At 52.9% G+C, this 15,756-nt stretch overlaps 1 protein-coding gene across 2 annotated transcripts in view; it reads right to left on the bottom strand.

The window, feature by feature from the left end:
- RNF220 (ring finger protein 220) overlaps nucleotides 1-15,756 on the bottom strand; it is a 222,941-nt gene that overhangs the window by 32,963 nt on the left and 174,222 nt on the right. For both annotated transcript variants that reach the window (XM_037069664.1, XM_037069665.1), the window contains exon 2: nucleotides 2,536-2,668. In XM_037069664.1, coding sequence (XP_036925559.1) covers nucleotides 2,536-2,668 — 133 coding nt within the window. The remainder of the gene's footprint in view (nucleotides 1-2,535; nucleotides 2,669-15,756) is intronic.

The raw sequence follows: 15,756 nt of genomic DNA, 5'->3' as shown, positions 1-15,756 counted from the left end.
AGAGTGGTTGTGAGGATTAAATAAACTGACGCAATGCAATGTCACGTTACGCCCTGGCACGCATTCCATGGGGTGAGCATTCCATGGGGTGATTATTACTCTCGTTATTACAGTCTTCCATGGGGGGTTTAAGTACTCCCCAGATTCTTTGATGCTCTCCCCTTCAAGGGGTAGAGCTTATAGTCTTATTCTCCCTTCTTAAGGGTGGGCTGGACTTGGTGGCTTGCTTCAGACAAACAGTAGAATATATTGGGAGAAACCGTGTATGACTTCTGAGACTGGGTCACAAGAGGCCATGTGGCTTCCTCCTTAGTCTCTCTCTGGTCACCCCCTCTGGGGGAAGGTGGCTGCCCTGTCATAGGGAAACTCAGTGGCCCGGTGGAGAACCCTGAGGCCTCCTGCCAACAGCCATGTGAGTGAGCCATCTTGGGAAGGAACCCTGCAGTCCCCATCAAACCTCCAGATGACTGCAGCCTTGGCTGACATCTCCACTGCAGCCTCACGAGAACTCAGAGCCAGAAGCTGCAACTACCCACAGCTCCCTGACTAAGCCTGTTCCTGGACTGGCCCACAGAAACCGTGAGATAATAAATGTTGTTTCAAGCTGCTTGGTTTGGGTCTAACATAGCAATAGAGAAGTAATGAATCTTCTTTCAAAATTCAGCTTGGGCCTCACCTCCCTCAGGAGGTCTTCTCTGCTCTATGCGGGGTGGGGAGGGTGCGGGTTGGTGCCTCATCTACGCCCCACAACTCCAGTACCTCCCATAGAGCAGTCTCCAGCCCTCAGGGTTTCTACTGCCTGGTTCTGCTCACTGCCGTACAGGAATGGAGGGGCCATTCCTGACTCTCCTTGGGATTCCCTGCACCCTGCACAGGGGGACTGGGCGAGAGCGTAGCAGGAAGAAGGATCAGTTTAGTTTGATGACTTAAACTGAACTGGTGGGGCAGGCTGTTCCCCTGCAGCAGGTCGTATTTCCCAAAGGTGGCTGTAGCCGTATCTCCTCCCACTGTGCATGCTCTTCTATAACGTGAGTTTGCCTTCCACCCATCAGAAGGTGGGGTGATGCCCTGGCTGATGTAACTCAGTGGATTGAGCATGGTTTGATTCCCAGTCAGGGCACACGCCTGAGTTGCAGGCCAGTTCCCAGCAGGGGATGCACGAGAGGCAACCATACATTGTTTTTTCTCTCCCTCTCTCCTTCTCTTCCCCTCTAAAGATAAATAAATAAAATCTCAAAAAAAAAAAAGGTGGGTGAATGCCCCTTCCCTTTGAATCTGGGTGGGCTGATACCACCTTGACCAATAGAATACAGCAGAAGTGACATTAAGTGATTGCTGAGGCTAGGTTATAAAAACCGACCCAGCCCTGGCCGGGTGGCTCAGTTGGTTGGATCATTGTCCCACACACCAAAGGGCTGCAGGTTCAATTCCCGGTCAGGGCACATACCTAGGTTGTGGGTTCGATCCCAGGTCTGGGCATGTGTGGGAGGCAGCCAATCAACGTTTCTCTCTCACGCTGATGATTCTCTCTCTCTTTCTCTCTGTGTCTCTCTCTCAAATCAATAAACATATCCTCAGGTGAGTATTAAAAAATAAAAAATGACCCAGCTTCCATATATCATTGGTTGCAACATTTGTTTTAGAGCTTTAAGCTACCACTTAAGAAGTCCAACTACCCCAAAGCTGCCATGAAACGAGAAAGCCTGGGCCACATGGAGAAGCCATGTGTAGGTGCTTTGGTCACCGCCCCCGCTGACGTTCCAGATGACAGCCAACATCAGCCTTACGTGTGAGTCACAGGGCTTCCCGAGGATCCCAGCTCCCAGCTATCGCGTCTTCCCTGGCCTTAGGCATCCTGCAGTAGATACAAGTCACCCGCTCTGTGCTCTGCCTGGATTCCCCACTCCACAGATTCCATGAACATACTGAAATGGTTGCTTTACACTGCTAAGATTGAGGGAAATTGGTACAACCCTCCTCTGCTCTATTTAATAACCTGGCTCCTCCACCAGGCCATCCAGGGGGCTCTGCCCAGTCCTTTGGGCATGGACAGGGGAGCTAGCATGAAGCAGTGGGGGACAGGCCTGAACACACCCTCAAGGTTGTCACCTTTCAGACCTGGAGATTCATGGAGAAGGTAGTGTTTACTCCCCTGGATGGCAGCACCAGGCTGCACTTCCAGTGGGGCTACCAGGCCTGGTCCCTGCGGCCCTCACCCTGCCCTGGGGCACAGCATGGCAGTGCAGGGGCTGTGGAGTGGCTCATCCCTCTTGAGTTCCTCCTGTGCTCCTTTGAGACTGTGGCCTCAAGAAGGGTCGCTCTCTTCCCATCTCCAAAAGCAGAGCAAGATGAGGAAGGCAGCACTGTTCAGCTGGCGGATCCGAGGATTGAAAGCGGACTGGAGGAGAATGGCATCGGGGCCTCGTCTTTCACCTAGAGGCTGGGGTGTGGGCCCGGCGGCTCTTCCTGAGACCTGGTAGCCAGAATCCTGAGTGGAACCCTCCAGCAGGCAAGCTCCCCTGTTAGGTGGCTTACCTGGCAGGCAGTTGGGCCAGGTGTTCCAGTTCTTGCTCCATATGCTCCTGCAACTCGCTGGGCCTCAGCAGGACCTGGCAGATGGGGCAAATAGGGGCCTGGCTGTCAAACAAGGCTGCTGCCTTTTTCTTACCTGGTGAGGGAAGAAGAACAGACAGAAATATAAGCTGGGCTGGTCTGCAGAGGGAAACCTGGTGTCCCAGTCCTCCGACCCAAGGCTGCTGATGCCTCCCAGGGCTTCTTGGCTTTGAGGAAAGTGAGCCTGAGAGTCTCAGAGACCGTGAGGGTCACTCCTTTTTGCAGCCCCAGAGGCTGTGGCCGTGAACACCCCTCTCAGAAATCCATCAGGACACAATCGATGCTCCAGGCCAGCGATTTTCAACCGGTGCGCTGCAAGAATTTTTAAAACGTGCAATACCTGACTGCTTAGTCAGGGGCACTGACCTCTTTTTCCTTAGACTGTTAAATAAGCCAACACAAGTATAGCCACCGGTGTGCATGAATAAAAATTACACCTATTTGGGGGCGGTCAGATTGGCAAAAAGTGTATTTTCAGTGTGTGGCAGACTTTTAGTAATTAGTTTATGTGTGTTGTGAGTTGAAAAAGGTTGAAAATCGCTGCTCCAGGCAATCACACCTTGGTCACTTCACGCAGGTTAGTGAGGGTCTCGGTTCAATCACACCGTTGTCACCCAGAATACCCAGTGCCCTCTCTGCCTCTCCTTTCCCCTTAGTGCCTCCACACTCCCCCGAATCTGGAGAAGGAAGGAAAGAGGGAGGAAGGCGATCCTTCCCTGCAGCACTCCACAAACACCGTCTGCTCTCTACCCTGAGCAGTGGGACAGACCAGATGCAGATCTGGTCCCTGCCCCAGAGGCCCTCACGGTGAGGTGGGAAAGGCTGGAAGGGACCCAGGTGAATGCCATCTTTTAGGGTAGCTCTCTGTTCCAGTTTCTCGCTTTTCCGCAGGGTTCTTCCTTTCCACAGCTTCTTCTTTCCTGGTTTTGCATGCTGGACCATCTTGTTCCTTCTGGGCCTGATTCCAACCAGTGTCCCATCGCCTCCAGAATCTGTAACTCTACCCTGGATCCCCCCCGTGTTCTCCAGACCCCAATATCCCAAGGCCTTTGGGCGCCAATGCCTGGATGTCCCAGGAGAATCTGAAACTCAACCATCCAAAATGACTTTTTCAGGTTCTTCACCCCTCCCAGACCTGTTCCCTCTTCAGCAGTGCCCATCCCAGTCAACGACACCTGCATTCACCTCGCCACCCAAGTCAGTAACATTTGCCTCTCTGCCCACATTTCTTTCACCACTGTCTCATCCATTCTCACCTTTGGTGCTCCTGGGATCTGTGTTCCCCCCGATTAGGCTGTGCCACCTCTCACTGGGATAAACCTCACTGGCCTCTGTGGATCTCGCAGATTCTGGGCTCTCCCCCTCCACGATGTCCTTCAAACCGCGTGCTCCCAATACTCAAGCGCATGTAGCGCTGGCAATACTGCCTTGGGTGCTGGCTGAAAGCCTAAACCTTGTCCCCCCTCTGTCCCTGTTGGTAACCAGAACACGCCATGCTGGGAAGGAGCCTGCAGGTTGCCCAGCACACCCCTGGGCCTGCCTAGACCCCCTCCCGTGCCATTTTCCCCAGCCAGCGCTCCCCTGGCCTCTGCTTATTGGTGTAAGGCTGAGGAGCCCTAGTTATGTGGAAACACCCCTGCCTGCCTGTCTATGTGAAGCCTGGCTGTAGAAAGGACTCCGAGCTTCAGCCTGGACCTTTCTCCCTGCTTCTTCTGCCCACTGATGCCCAGGGATGGTCAAAATCAGTTTTCAGAGAGATGAAGGCCATGCCGGTGATGATCAAGATGCTTGCTTGAGCAGGGTTGCCAGATTAAAAATGTAAGATGCCTAGTTAAATATACATTTCAGGTAGTCAATGAATAATTTTTAGTGTAAGTATGTCCCAAATGTTGCATGGAACATACTTAGACTAAAAGTTACTTATTGTTTTTCTAAAATTCCAATTTGCCTGAGCGCCTGTCTTTTCATTTGTGAAATCTAGCAGCCCCAGGCCTGAGGGAGCTCCCAGTTCAGGCTGAACACAAGAACTCACCTCCCTTCGACACAGACTGAGGCTGATCACGGCTCTCCTGCGTGTTCACAGGAAGGAGTAATTCATTCTGGATGTGTGTCTTGAGGAGTGGAAACAAGAAGCCTTAACCAACATAGTGAAATTTAAGTTGTGACTTAGAAGTGTTCCGGGCAGAGAATGGGAGCACAGGAGGGAGTGAATGAGTGAATGGGTCGTGAGCTGCCTGCGGGCAGGGGCTGTTTCTTATCCATAGTTATATCTTCAGACAATTGGAAACAGACCTGACTCAGACCAGGTGCTCAGTGATGAAGCAAGGGAGAGAAGAAGAGAGAGGAAGGGAAGGAGGCGAGGTAGGGATGAAGAGCAGGTTGCCCTAGGAGTCAGATGACCTTTGCAGAGTTGGGAGGTCAGGCTTGGAAGCTCCGTTTGTGTCAGGGTCGGGTAGGAGAGTCTCTGGTCTGTGTGGCTAGGTCTCTGAGGAGGGCAAAGGGCCCTACTGCTTGTGTGCCTTGGTGTCTGCACCTCAGGTGCTCAGGGGACAGTTGGCAAGCAGCTCTGAGTAAAAGAAGCAGGTGTAGCCCTGGTCTGGAAGTGAGGAGGTGAGGCTGTATATTTTTTATCCTCACCTAAGTTTTTTTTTTCACTGCTTTTAGAGAGAGAGAAAGGGAGAGAGAGACATATCAATGTGAGAGAGAAGCACTGACTGGTTGCTTCTCTACGCACCCAGACCAGGGATCACATGCACCCAGATGTGGGATCGAACCCTCAACCTAGGCATGTATACTGACTGGGAATCGAACCCACAACCTTTTGGCTTCAGAATGATGCTCCAACCAACAGAGCCACACCGGCCGGGGCAGGAGGTGAGGGTTTGACTCTGAGCTCTGCCTTGAACTGCGCTCAGCCAGAGGCTCTCAGAGGTGAGCGAGACCCTAGACAGCCTCCAGGTCATCATCTTTATTTTGCAGATGGGACAACTGAGGCTCAGAACTGGATGGGGACCTCTGTACTTGGCTTTTGATCTCATTGCCTCATTTATTTATAAGTTCGGCAAACATTTATTGAACGATTATTTTACTTCAGGGATGGATATTATTCTAGGAGGAACTGGAATTCAGAGGTAAATAAAACACATTCCTGGTCTCAAGGAGATCACTAACTGGTAGGAAAATGAAAAGGGAAAGTCAGTTGTCCATCAGTGCAGCCCCGGTCAGGGGCAGGGCCGAGGGAGGCTCTGGGTCGGGGCAAGAAGGGGCCAGAGGAGGGCTGGTGGGGCCCAGGGGAAGGGTGAATAGGGGAGAATTGACAAGGCTGTTGAAACAAATTACGGAGGCAGAGCCTGGGATTAAGGAGGGAAATTGTAAGAGAGGAGACCGGAGAAAGGAGGGTCCAAGGCGTGGGTCTGAGTTGAGGTGGAAATATGAGTCGGTGTCCCCTTTCAGCCTGGGACCCCAACTCTGGCTCTTGGGGCTCCTTAGAGCCCATCTCTCCCCCTCCAAGCCTGGCACCAGGCTTCAGCATCCCCATACACCTGGTCCCTGTATATGGGAATTCATCTGTCTGGCTGCCGCAGAGACCCGCGTTTCTGAAACTAAAGCTGCAGTCAGTTTCCCTATTGGGACAATGGGCCCGCTTCCTGGCTCCCAGTTTCAGGAGCAGCCTTGACCAGGATCCTCGGAGGAGCCCTGCAGCCTGCGTTCACCATCCTGCCCCGCTTTCTCAGGGGCTGGAGTGGCAGGTGTCAGTGTGACCGTGGGCCTCCTGCTTCCCCTCCCCCGCTGTGTTCCCTATAATTTTATATTGAGACCTGTGGTCATGACGTGGGTTTTACTGCACTAACGACATGGCCTGCCCAGGTTTAATGACAAAATCCATACTCTGGCCCTGGGCCTGCTCCTCGTTTGCATAATTCCCAGAATACAGCTCCCTGAAGCTTTTGACCTGGGCCATTACAGTGGCCATAAAATGGGCCATAAAACTGCTGGGGATGGCCAGAAGGAGGGGGCTGTGGTCTTGTGGGGGAGGGAACGAAGTCCTCAACCCCCTACTCGCCCTAGGCCTGGGAGGAGGCATCCTCTGGCTCTTCCCTTCCACGGTTCCCAGGATCTGGGAGCCCATCTCCTGGAGAGGCCTCCAGGAGTCCTTAGCCCAGCTACCCATCTGACGCAGGGACCTTTTCTCCAGCACCACTGCCAGCATCACAGGTGGGCAGACCGAGCCCTCCAGGTGCAGGCTGTCAGAAAGCATCTTCCCCTAGAGCATCCCTCACTTCGTCCCCGGCCTCCCATCCCATAGCTGGCCAAGCCCTTTGCCACAGGTGGGTCTAGGTCATTTGAGCCTAGGTTGAATCTTGTCCTCCTTCCGGAGGCCTAGCTCCCTCGGGAGGCCAGGAGCCAGTCTGTGCAGCCCAGTGGGGAGACATGGGATGCATGCGGGGATGGGGACAGGGACTGGGACGGGCTGTCAGTGCTAAAGATGATGAATGGGGGAGGTGAGGCGGGAGGCCCAGTGTTATCGGCAGAGGATGGCAGGTGCGGGCGCTCGCCACTCCTGCTAATCCCCGGGCGCTGCCTCGGCCCTTGCACTGATAACGAGGAAATGGGACTGACAACAATTTTTAGCTGAGAGATTCTTCACCAAAATGCCAGGCGGCCCGAGGTCTGACAGCGCCTGATTGAGTGTGTGAGTGTGTGGGGGGAACGCCCGCAGCCCCCTCCCCTCCCATGCAAAGATGGATCGTTCATTCCGCCTCCCGTCCACATTCATTACCATGCCGCCCTCCCGCCACCCCAGTTCCCACAGAACCTGCCATCTCCACTTCTCCGCCTGCCACAGGTATCCCCTGAAGCAAGAGGAGCAGTGGGGGGCCCGGACCGTACTCTCAGCCTTAGGTAGGGCATTTCAAGCTCAGAGAGCCAGGAGGTGACTGGAAGGTCACGGCTGAGAGACAGGCCCAGCCTGGAGGCTCCCTAGCTGTGTGGCCTCCTGAGGGCCTCTTCCCTTTTTAGCTGCTGAAATACCTTCCCCACTGGAAAACCAGAGGCTTCAACGGGAAGTGACTGACTGTGACTGTGATGGGAGATACAGGCAGCTGAGGAGAGAGGAGAGGTCAGGCCGCATTGCCTTTTCCTTTCCTGGGCCAGGCCCTGGCCAGTAGAGCCCTCAAGCCTTGGAACAAGGCCTCGGGTACCCGGGGTCCCAGATCAGCCCTCTGCTGCCCCCCTCTGTCGGGAACTGCTGACCACTGGGAGCAGGCGACCCCAGGGCTGGCACAGCTGCTGCTTCTAGGCCGTCCTCCGCGGGGAGGCCCGGCGCAGACTGGACCCTGCAGGACGGGGGTCTCATCCAAAGGGAAGGCCTTCCCTTCCTGCGTCACTAACTCAGGTCTGGCCCTGCGACTTCCCCCATATGATAGTCTCTCCGGCTTGGCCTCTGGTTTTATCCCAGATAGTTGCCTGTGGCTCCATCCTCGCCCCTCTGCTTGTTCTGGCAGCAAATCCCAGCGCCGTGATCTTTCCTCTCCAGACCCCGAGAGGCAGGTCCTGGCTGCTGGCGTCTGACTGAAGTGGGGGTGAGGGTTGACTTTAATGACGCATGGCCACAGAGGCTGGGACTTTTAAGGGTATGTGGGTGCGTCTATGTGTGTGTTTGTGTGTACACACGAGTGTGTCCTGCCCTTCCTCTCCCTGTACCCCCACCAAAAGGGCTCCCCTTTCCTCGTGATGAAGACACAGGAGAGCCTTCAAGCAACATTCAGTAGAGTGACCTCTTATTAGCTGTGAGAACTTGAGCAAATCACAACGCTCTGAGCTTTAGTTTCTTTTTGTGTGAAACAGGGATCACAATAATTAACTCCTAGGATGTTAGTGGATAGCCGATTACATCAAGGCTGTGTACGAGGGATGAGTCATTACTATTTCTAGGTGGACGCTAGCACAGTTTATTCATATCTGTATTTATCCCATCCCGATACCAGCCTGACCTTGCCCTGTGTCTGGTATCTGGTCTCCTTCCCCGCTGCGATCAAGGTGGTGTATCACTCACTAGGTGCTTTGGCCCTTCTGGCCTCCATGAAGTTCCTTCTTATCCATCAGTACTCATATATCTATTTATTGGTTTGCATGTCAATATATCCATCCATTTATCCATAATAATAATTGCTTATTGGATGCTATTCTGTATTAGGCTGTGGGTTTAGTGCTGCACACATTTTATCTCATTTAATCCTTACAACAGTCCTGTGAGGTTAGGTATTATTATTATTACTTGTTAACAACGTATCTTTTAAAATTTATTTATTAATTTATTTTTAGACAGAGGGCAAGAGAGAAAGAGAGGGAGAGAAAGATCAATGTGTGGTTGCCTCTCAAACGTCCCCTACTGGGGACCTGGCCTGCAACCCAGGCATGTGCCCTGACTGGGAATCAAACCAGTGACCCTCTGGTTCGCAGCCTGCACTCAGTCCACCATGCAGGGTAAGGTTAGGTATTATTATTTGTATCACGCCAATGAGGAAAATGGAGCTCAGAACAGTGATGTGACGGAGCCAGAAGGTTCAGAGCAGAGAGTTAAATCCAGGTGTTTCTGACTCCCCAAACTAGGGCTCTTCGCCACGGGACGATCCCCAGTTACCTGCCTACCCATCCGCTCCCCTGGGAATGCTTCAATAACATCCAACAAATGCCAGTGGAATACTGATGACGGGTCTGCTAGGACGCATGCCGTTCACGGACGAACAAGACAGACACACTGTCTGCCCTCAGGCAGTGGAGGACCTAACTGTGGAAAGCTGCGTTAAACACACGTCCCTAGGGGAGGCTTAGAAAGAGGGAAATACGCAGGGCTTGGGAGCTCACCATCCCAAGTGTGGGAGGTGAAGGAAGTGACGGCCGTGCGAAGGCTTGAAGGGCCCGTGGGACCCAGTCAGGCGCTCGAGACCGAAAACAGCGCGTGGAAGGTGCGGAAGGGGGAGGGCCCGGGTGAAGAACTGAACAGACTTCCGTGGGGCTGGTGCAGGGAGAGTGAGCGGCAGAGTGTTGAGATGCGACGATGGCGAGGCCAGCTCTGGGGGGTTTAAAAACTCACACGAGGACTTCTTTTAAACATGCAAGTGAGACGCCATTGAAGAGTTTTAAGCATGGGAGTGACATATCAGACTTGGGTTTGGGGGGAAATTTTTATTTTTTGGAAAAATGTTAGTATAAGCCATGAACTACACCATCCCCTCTGTCTAGGGATTCAAGACCCAATGAGAAATGTTAAATAAAAGCCACAAAGGAATTGAGAGAAGAGTTATGCCTTGACCCTCTAACTGTGAAAGCAATCAGAAAGAGCAGGAAGTTGGAAAATGAAAAGCAAGATGGAAGATTGGTTGTCTCTTTTGATGGGAGTGATTGTTAGTTTTAAGCAACTAGTAAAAATGTGATACAGATGGAAAGATTAGATTACAGTAACACTTTGGTAGGTCCTGTACAGCAGGTTAAAATAATCAGAATCTATTAAAATGGTGGATCAGTCACCCAGGAGGATGATTGTATTAGTTTTCTATTGCTGTGCAACAATGTGCCACTTAGTAGCTTACACCAACCCACGCTTTTTATCTTACGGTTTCATAACATAATCATTTAGCACAGAGTGACCTCCGCTCAGAGGTCGTACAGTCTGAGGTCAAGATGGTGGCTGGGCTGGGTGCTTATCTAGAGGGTCTGGGAAAGAGTATGAATCCAGGCTCATTTGGATGTTGGCAGAATTCAGTTCCTTGCAGCCAAAGGCCTGAAGCATCATTTTCTTGCTAGCTGTTATCTGGGGTTTACTCCCTGCTTCTAGAAGCCACACACATTCCTTCTCACATGGCCCCCTCAGAGCACTGAGACCTTCTCATGCTTGAAATATCTCTGGAGAGAGGAAGGGAGGGAGAAAGAAAGGGAAACAGCGATGTGTGAGAGAAACAGTGATCCGTTGCCTCTCGAAGGCACTCTACTGGGGACCTGGTCTGCAACCCAGGCATGTGCCCTGACTGGGAATCGAACCAGCAACCTTTTGGTTTGCAGGTTGGATTTCAATCCACTGAGCCACACCAGCCAGGGCTCTCTCTGACTTCTTATTCTGGTCAGACTGGCATTTTAAAAGGATCATTCTAACTACGAATGCACGAAGGCTGTTTAGGAGGTTATCTCACTAACTCCGGTGAGACATAACGCTGACTGGTCTCGGCATGGTGATGATGCCAGAAGCAGATGGACTGGACATGGGAACACAGGACAGAAAGGAGCCAAAGACGACTTCAAGGTTTTTGGCTTGTGCAACGGCTACACAGTAGACTATCTACTGGCTTGCGGAACAAGAGGATGAGCAGCAGGCTTGATAAGGAAGAAAGTGAGTTCAGCTCTGGATATACTTAGTTTGAGGAACTAAGACAGGTTAAGACCTCCATGAGAAAATGCTGAGTAGGCACCACACATAAGCCAGGGCTAGAGTTACAGAACTGGAGACACTGCCTTAGAGATCAGAACTGAAGTTCACTACTGCCTCCTCTGGGACTAGAACAAGCCCTATGGTGAATATCCAATATATACTTATTGAATGAATGAATAAAGGAATGATGGTAAGAGTAGGTGAGATCACTTTGGGGAGAGAGTGTACAGTAAGAGGATGCTGGAACGGAACCCTAAGTAACTCCAACAGGTGGAAGAAGTTCAAGTCATTGAAGACTGAGAAGGATCAGAACAAATGTGATGTCATTGAAGCCAAGTGGGGAAGAATTTCAAGGAATGGGGGAAAGTTATGGACAGGGCCGCTTGCTGCTGAGAGGTGAAGAACAGAAAGTATGAAAAGCGTCCTGTCCACCCGTCCTCTCCACAGCACCACTACTCTCCACTTCATCTATTCTTCATCCATCCAAACACCTAATTACTCACCCGCTCTCCCCTCTCACTCATCCCTTTCTCCTTCCCTTCTCTCCGGAAAATGTGATTGGTGCCTCTGCTGAGTGCGGGACGGGAAGAGTTAACACGCTGACAGACGGCATTTTTTACCTTCAGTCAATATGAACAAGGCCCCAAGACTATGATTCCAAACATCTGGATTTCATCAATATGTGATCTGTCATCGTATATTGGCATTCCCCAGTCCCCTCGCCAGAGCAATGCGGCTGGTTTTATTAATACGTCAAATACATTATCCGTGTAATACACTTGTCTGGCTGGGGCCTCCCGCTGGGGCGGGGCGGCGGATTTGAATGTATGATGAATCAGTTTGCATTACATGTTCGTAAGTCATCATTTGTCAGGATTAATAGGCATCCCTGGTCCAGGAGGTGGGGGTGGGCAGAGGAGGGATGTGTATTTAGCTGGGGCCCACACTCATCTGCCAGTGCCCAGAGATGCCCTGGGAACAGCTGTGCACCCTCCTGCCCAGACCCGGCAGTGGCTGGTGCTTCAGACCCAGAGGTGACGTTTTTAGCAGCTCCAGAGTCACTTGCAACCAAACAGGCCTATTTGTCTGTGCTTTGGGCTTGGCAAGCAGCCAAAAGGGATATGGCAGGGACCATTCACACAAGCTGGCTAACTCCTACTCATGCTTTAGGACTCAGAATTTCTTCTTCTGGGGAGCGTTCCCTGATTTCCCCAGACTGTACCAGGTGCCTGCTTTGTGCCCCTTGTGCTACCTCTAGCCCCATGACACCTATTTTGAGTCTGTCACCCTCTTTAGACCATGCATTTCCTGAGGGCAAGGAGTGAGTCATTTACTGCAGTAGCCCTGGCATCCGGCATCCAGCATCCGGCATCCGGCATCCGGCAGAAGACACAGCCCAAAGTACTAGAATAGTACTAGAATAGTACTGTAGTAGTGAAAGTAGAAATCAGGAAATATTCCTTGAATGAATGAATAATGATCACTGACCTTGCTAACCACCTGCCCCGCCCCGAACATGCAGATGTTAGCTGGGAGGTGTCAAGGGTTTTTCTTTGATTCCTTGCCCGCTCCCTGACCCTGGTCTGGTCATCCACCTTACCAGATAGGCTCTTCTTCGCTCGCTCCTCTTCCTTCCATAAAACATGTACAGACCCCTCACACAGCACAGGTTCCCTCCATGTAATGTATATGCTCAGATATAATACACGGGGGTGACAGGTTCATGCCCACAAGCCTTTGCCCTTTTCCATTCTCCTCCCACTCTGCTGGCAGAAGCTCAGCTCGGCGGTGCCCACTCCACATGGCCTCCTGCTGGCTCCAGGTCCCTGTGAAACCAGAACCTGGCTGGTGCCCTGACCGTTACGGTGACAGATGCTATTTACTGCCCTCAGCAACACAGGGGGCCTAGACTGATTCGGACGTGGCTCCCGGGTGGCCAATAGCAAACAGCTGCAAGACGGGCAGGCGGAGGTCAGCCTGTGTGGACAGGTTTAGGCTCAGACTTGGGCTTGAGCTGGAGCCAAGGGCTCTGGGCCAAGGCACTGTCAGGCTCACCGAGTCTTGGCCATGGAAGCTGAACCCTTGGCCCCAGCAGCTTTTGCTCCTAAACCAACCTGTTTAGGGGTTTCGGGGGTCACAGTGTTTCACACCGCTGACCTTGGCTGTCCCCAACACAACTGCAGCCCCTCTCTCCTCTTGTGGAGCTGCAATTCAGTTCCCCTCCTCCCTCAGGTAATAACTTCCAGACAGTGCCCTGGGCTGGGTCAGGCCTGTGGTGAGCGAGGCAGGTGGGGCCTCCCGGAGTTCCCCTGGAGTGGGCGTCACAAGCGGCAGAGAAGGGCCCAATTCAGGAAACTAGCCACAGATGGACAAGTACACATGTCCTTTCAAATGTTGACATATGTGCCCGAGTGGGCATTGGCAGGCACAGGTGCTCAGACAACTGTGGGTATTTTTTCGCCTCTAGGTAAACACACCTGAGCGCCATGCATATATGCAAACACAGCCTGAGTGTACCTGTATCCTCTTGCCAGCTCGCCCACACACTTCCCTCTCCCCGAGTGCCTTCCTTGCCATGAAGCCAAAATGCTAGGACTGTACTGTTTAAAGTAAAGTAAATCCAAGTGTGCTTTACCCCCTGCTGGCTCTGACTACGGGCTTATAAAAACGAAGTGGGAACCTCCGCAGCTGTGGGCAATAAATCGCGAACCTCGCAGGAGGGCAGTGTTACCTGCTTTCTAGACTGGCGGGTGGGGCTTGGGGCACTGATGACAAGTGCCCACAGGGCTGGACGGCAGTGGGCCGGCTGCTGGACCCTGGGCACTGCCTGCTAGCCCAGCCCAGGCTGGCAGTCTCCAACAGACCTGAGGGGTCCACAGACCCAGAGCCCTAGGGAGTGAGCCTGGACCAAGAGAGGAGCAGAGAGAAGTTGGGGAAGAGAAGGGCTGGGGTGGGCAGAGTGAGCAAGACAGCCACGTGCTGCTAAGGCTGAGGGGAGCCCTCGCATCTGGAGATCAATTAGCATCAATTACTGACTTCATTTAATTGTCGTCCAAGATGAATTTGTCATTTTTAGCTGGGAATTAATGGGAGACCTTCACCTCTCCCTGGCAGCAGCCGTGCAGCCAACAGCGGTCACCTCAGCCTCCTAGGAGCCCTGAATCCTGCTTGGGGCTGGGGCCAGGCAGGGGGCAGGCAGCTAGTGGGGCTGCTGTTCCCCGGGCATGCCCTGGCCTGCCCCATGCCCAGCCAGCCTGGCCCACGGGAGCCCAGGGCCAAGGTGGGGGCTGTGGGCCCTACACAGCAGCCCTCTGCAGCCTCTGGCTTCAGCCAGAAATTAATTTGCTGGGCTGAGCATGTTTACCTTTTCCCAGCAAAGGCGAGACAGTAAACAGCGGACCGGCGGCTGAAATTGAATTGATAACTGCATCAACGTGCCAGATAACGCCTAAAATAATACGCCGATAAGGAAATTCGATTTGATTTGCTGCTGCGCATCAGATTGGCCCCATCTGTAGCTGCCTGTAATCATTTTCAATTGCGTTGGGAAACCTTATTTGTCCTTAAATATTTCTGTCATTTTTCATTGCTGGCGACAGATCCTTGGGCAGGTGGCAGGGGTGTGCTGCTTCTGCGGGCGCAGGGCGGTGGCCCACGGAGGAGGGGTGCTCTGGACGAAGGGAAGGAGGCAGGGAGCAGGCAGCCGGGCGGTGACAGCTGTTCCTCCAATCAATCACGCTGTCGACAGGGAGGGACGACTGGCTGGCAGAAATTGAGTTTGCCTCACAGGGGACGATTGAGCAAATTAATAGCCCATTAGCCAAGCAGTGACCTGAGAAATGAAGGTGCAGGGGTTCCTGCTCACTCAGGCCGGCCGGGGTGGGGCAGGGCAGGAGGGTCGGGAGGGGAGATCGGGGAGGAGTCTGTGAAGAGGAGGGAGGGACATGTGGATGGGATGGGGAACACGCGTGTGGGAGCGGAGGGCGGAAGAGCAGAGATGTGAAGTTGGGGGTGGTGGGGCAGAGATGCAGACAGGCTAGGAGAGATGCTGGGGGAGGGGGGGGCAGAGCGGGCTCCACCTATGACTTGTTACCATTTTCCCATCATGCCCTGTGGGAATGAACACCACAGCCGTAACCTCTTCTCCATCCTAGGTCCCTGGATACTCCCTCCACTTTCTTAGCTTTCCCCCAAACCTTCACATCTCCTGGAGACACCATGCCCTGTAGAACTCTCCAGTGCAGGCTGTTTACACTCCCAGCTCCAGGTCCCCCGGGGCCAGGAGGTAGGGTCAGTGTCTCCCTTGGTGCTCACTGCTCTCCACCCTGTGGGCCTGAGGTCACACACCACCCTGCATCCCCGCCTCGGCAACCCTCCATTCTCCACACTCACTGAGGGCTTTGACAGTCACCTGTCCCTCCCAAACCTCATCACTACTGCCCTGATCTCAACTCCTATTATTTTCCCCTGTGTTCCACTTCTTCCCGGAGGACTCTGTCAAAAACCCAAACTGCTCTGTGACACGGCTCCCTCTCCCCCAAGCCCTCTCATGGCCTGTACCCATTGTACTTGCTCCTCACTCTATTCTCCCATCTCCCAAGACGCCACTCACTCGTGGATTCTAGCCTGCACGCCAGGGCGCATCACGTCATCACTCTCTTGCCAACATACTCTACCTTGTTGCTCCTTTTGCCTTTTCCACAATCTCAGACACACAG

This window comes from Sturnira hondurensis, unplaced genomic scaffold (assembly GCF_014824575.4).
Source record: "Sturnira hondurensis isolate 20B ecotype Veracruz unplaced genomic scaffold, ASM1482457v3 Scaffold0018725, whole genome shotgun sequence".
Taxonomy (NCBI): Eukaryota; Metazoa; Chordata; class Mammalia; order Chiroptera; family Phyllostomidae; genus Sturnira; species Sturnira hondurensis.
Note: the sequence above shows the minus strand (reverse complement) of the source record. Positions and strands in the feature narration are given on the sequence as shown.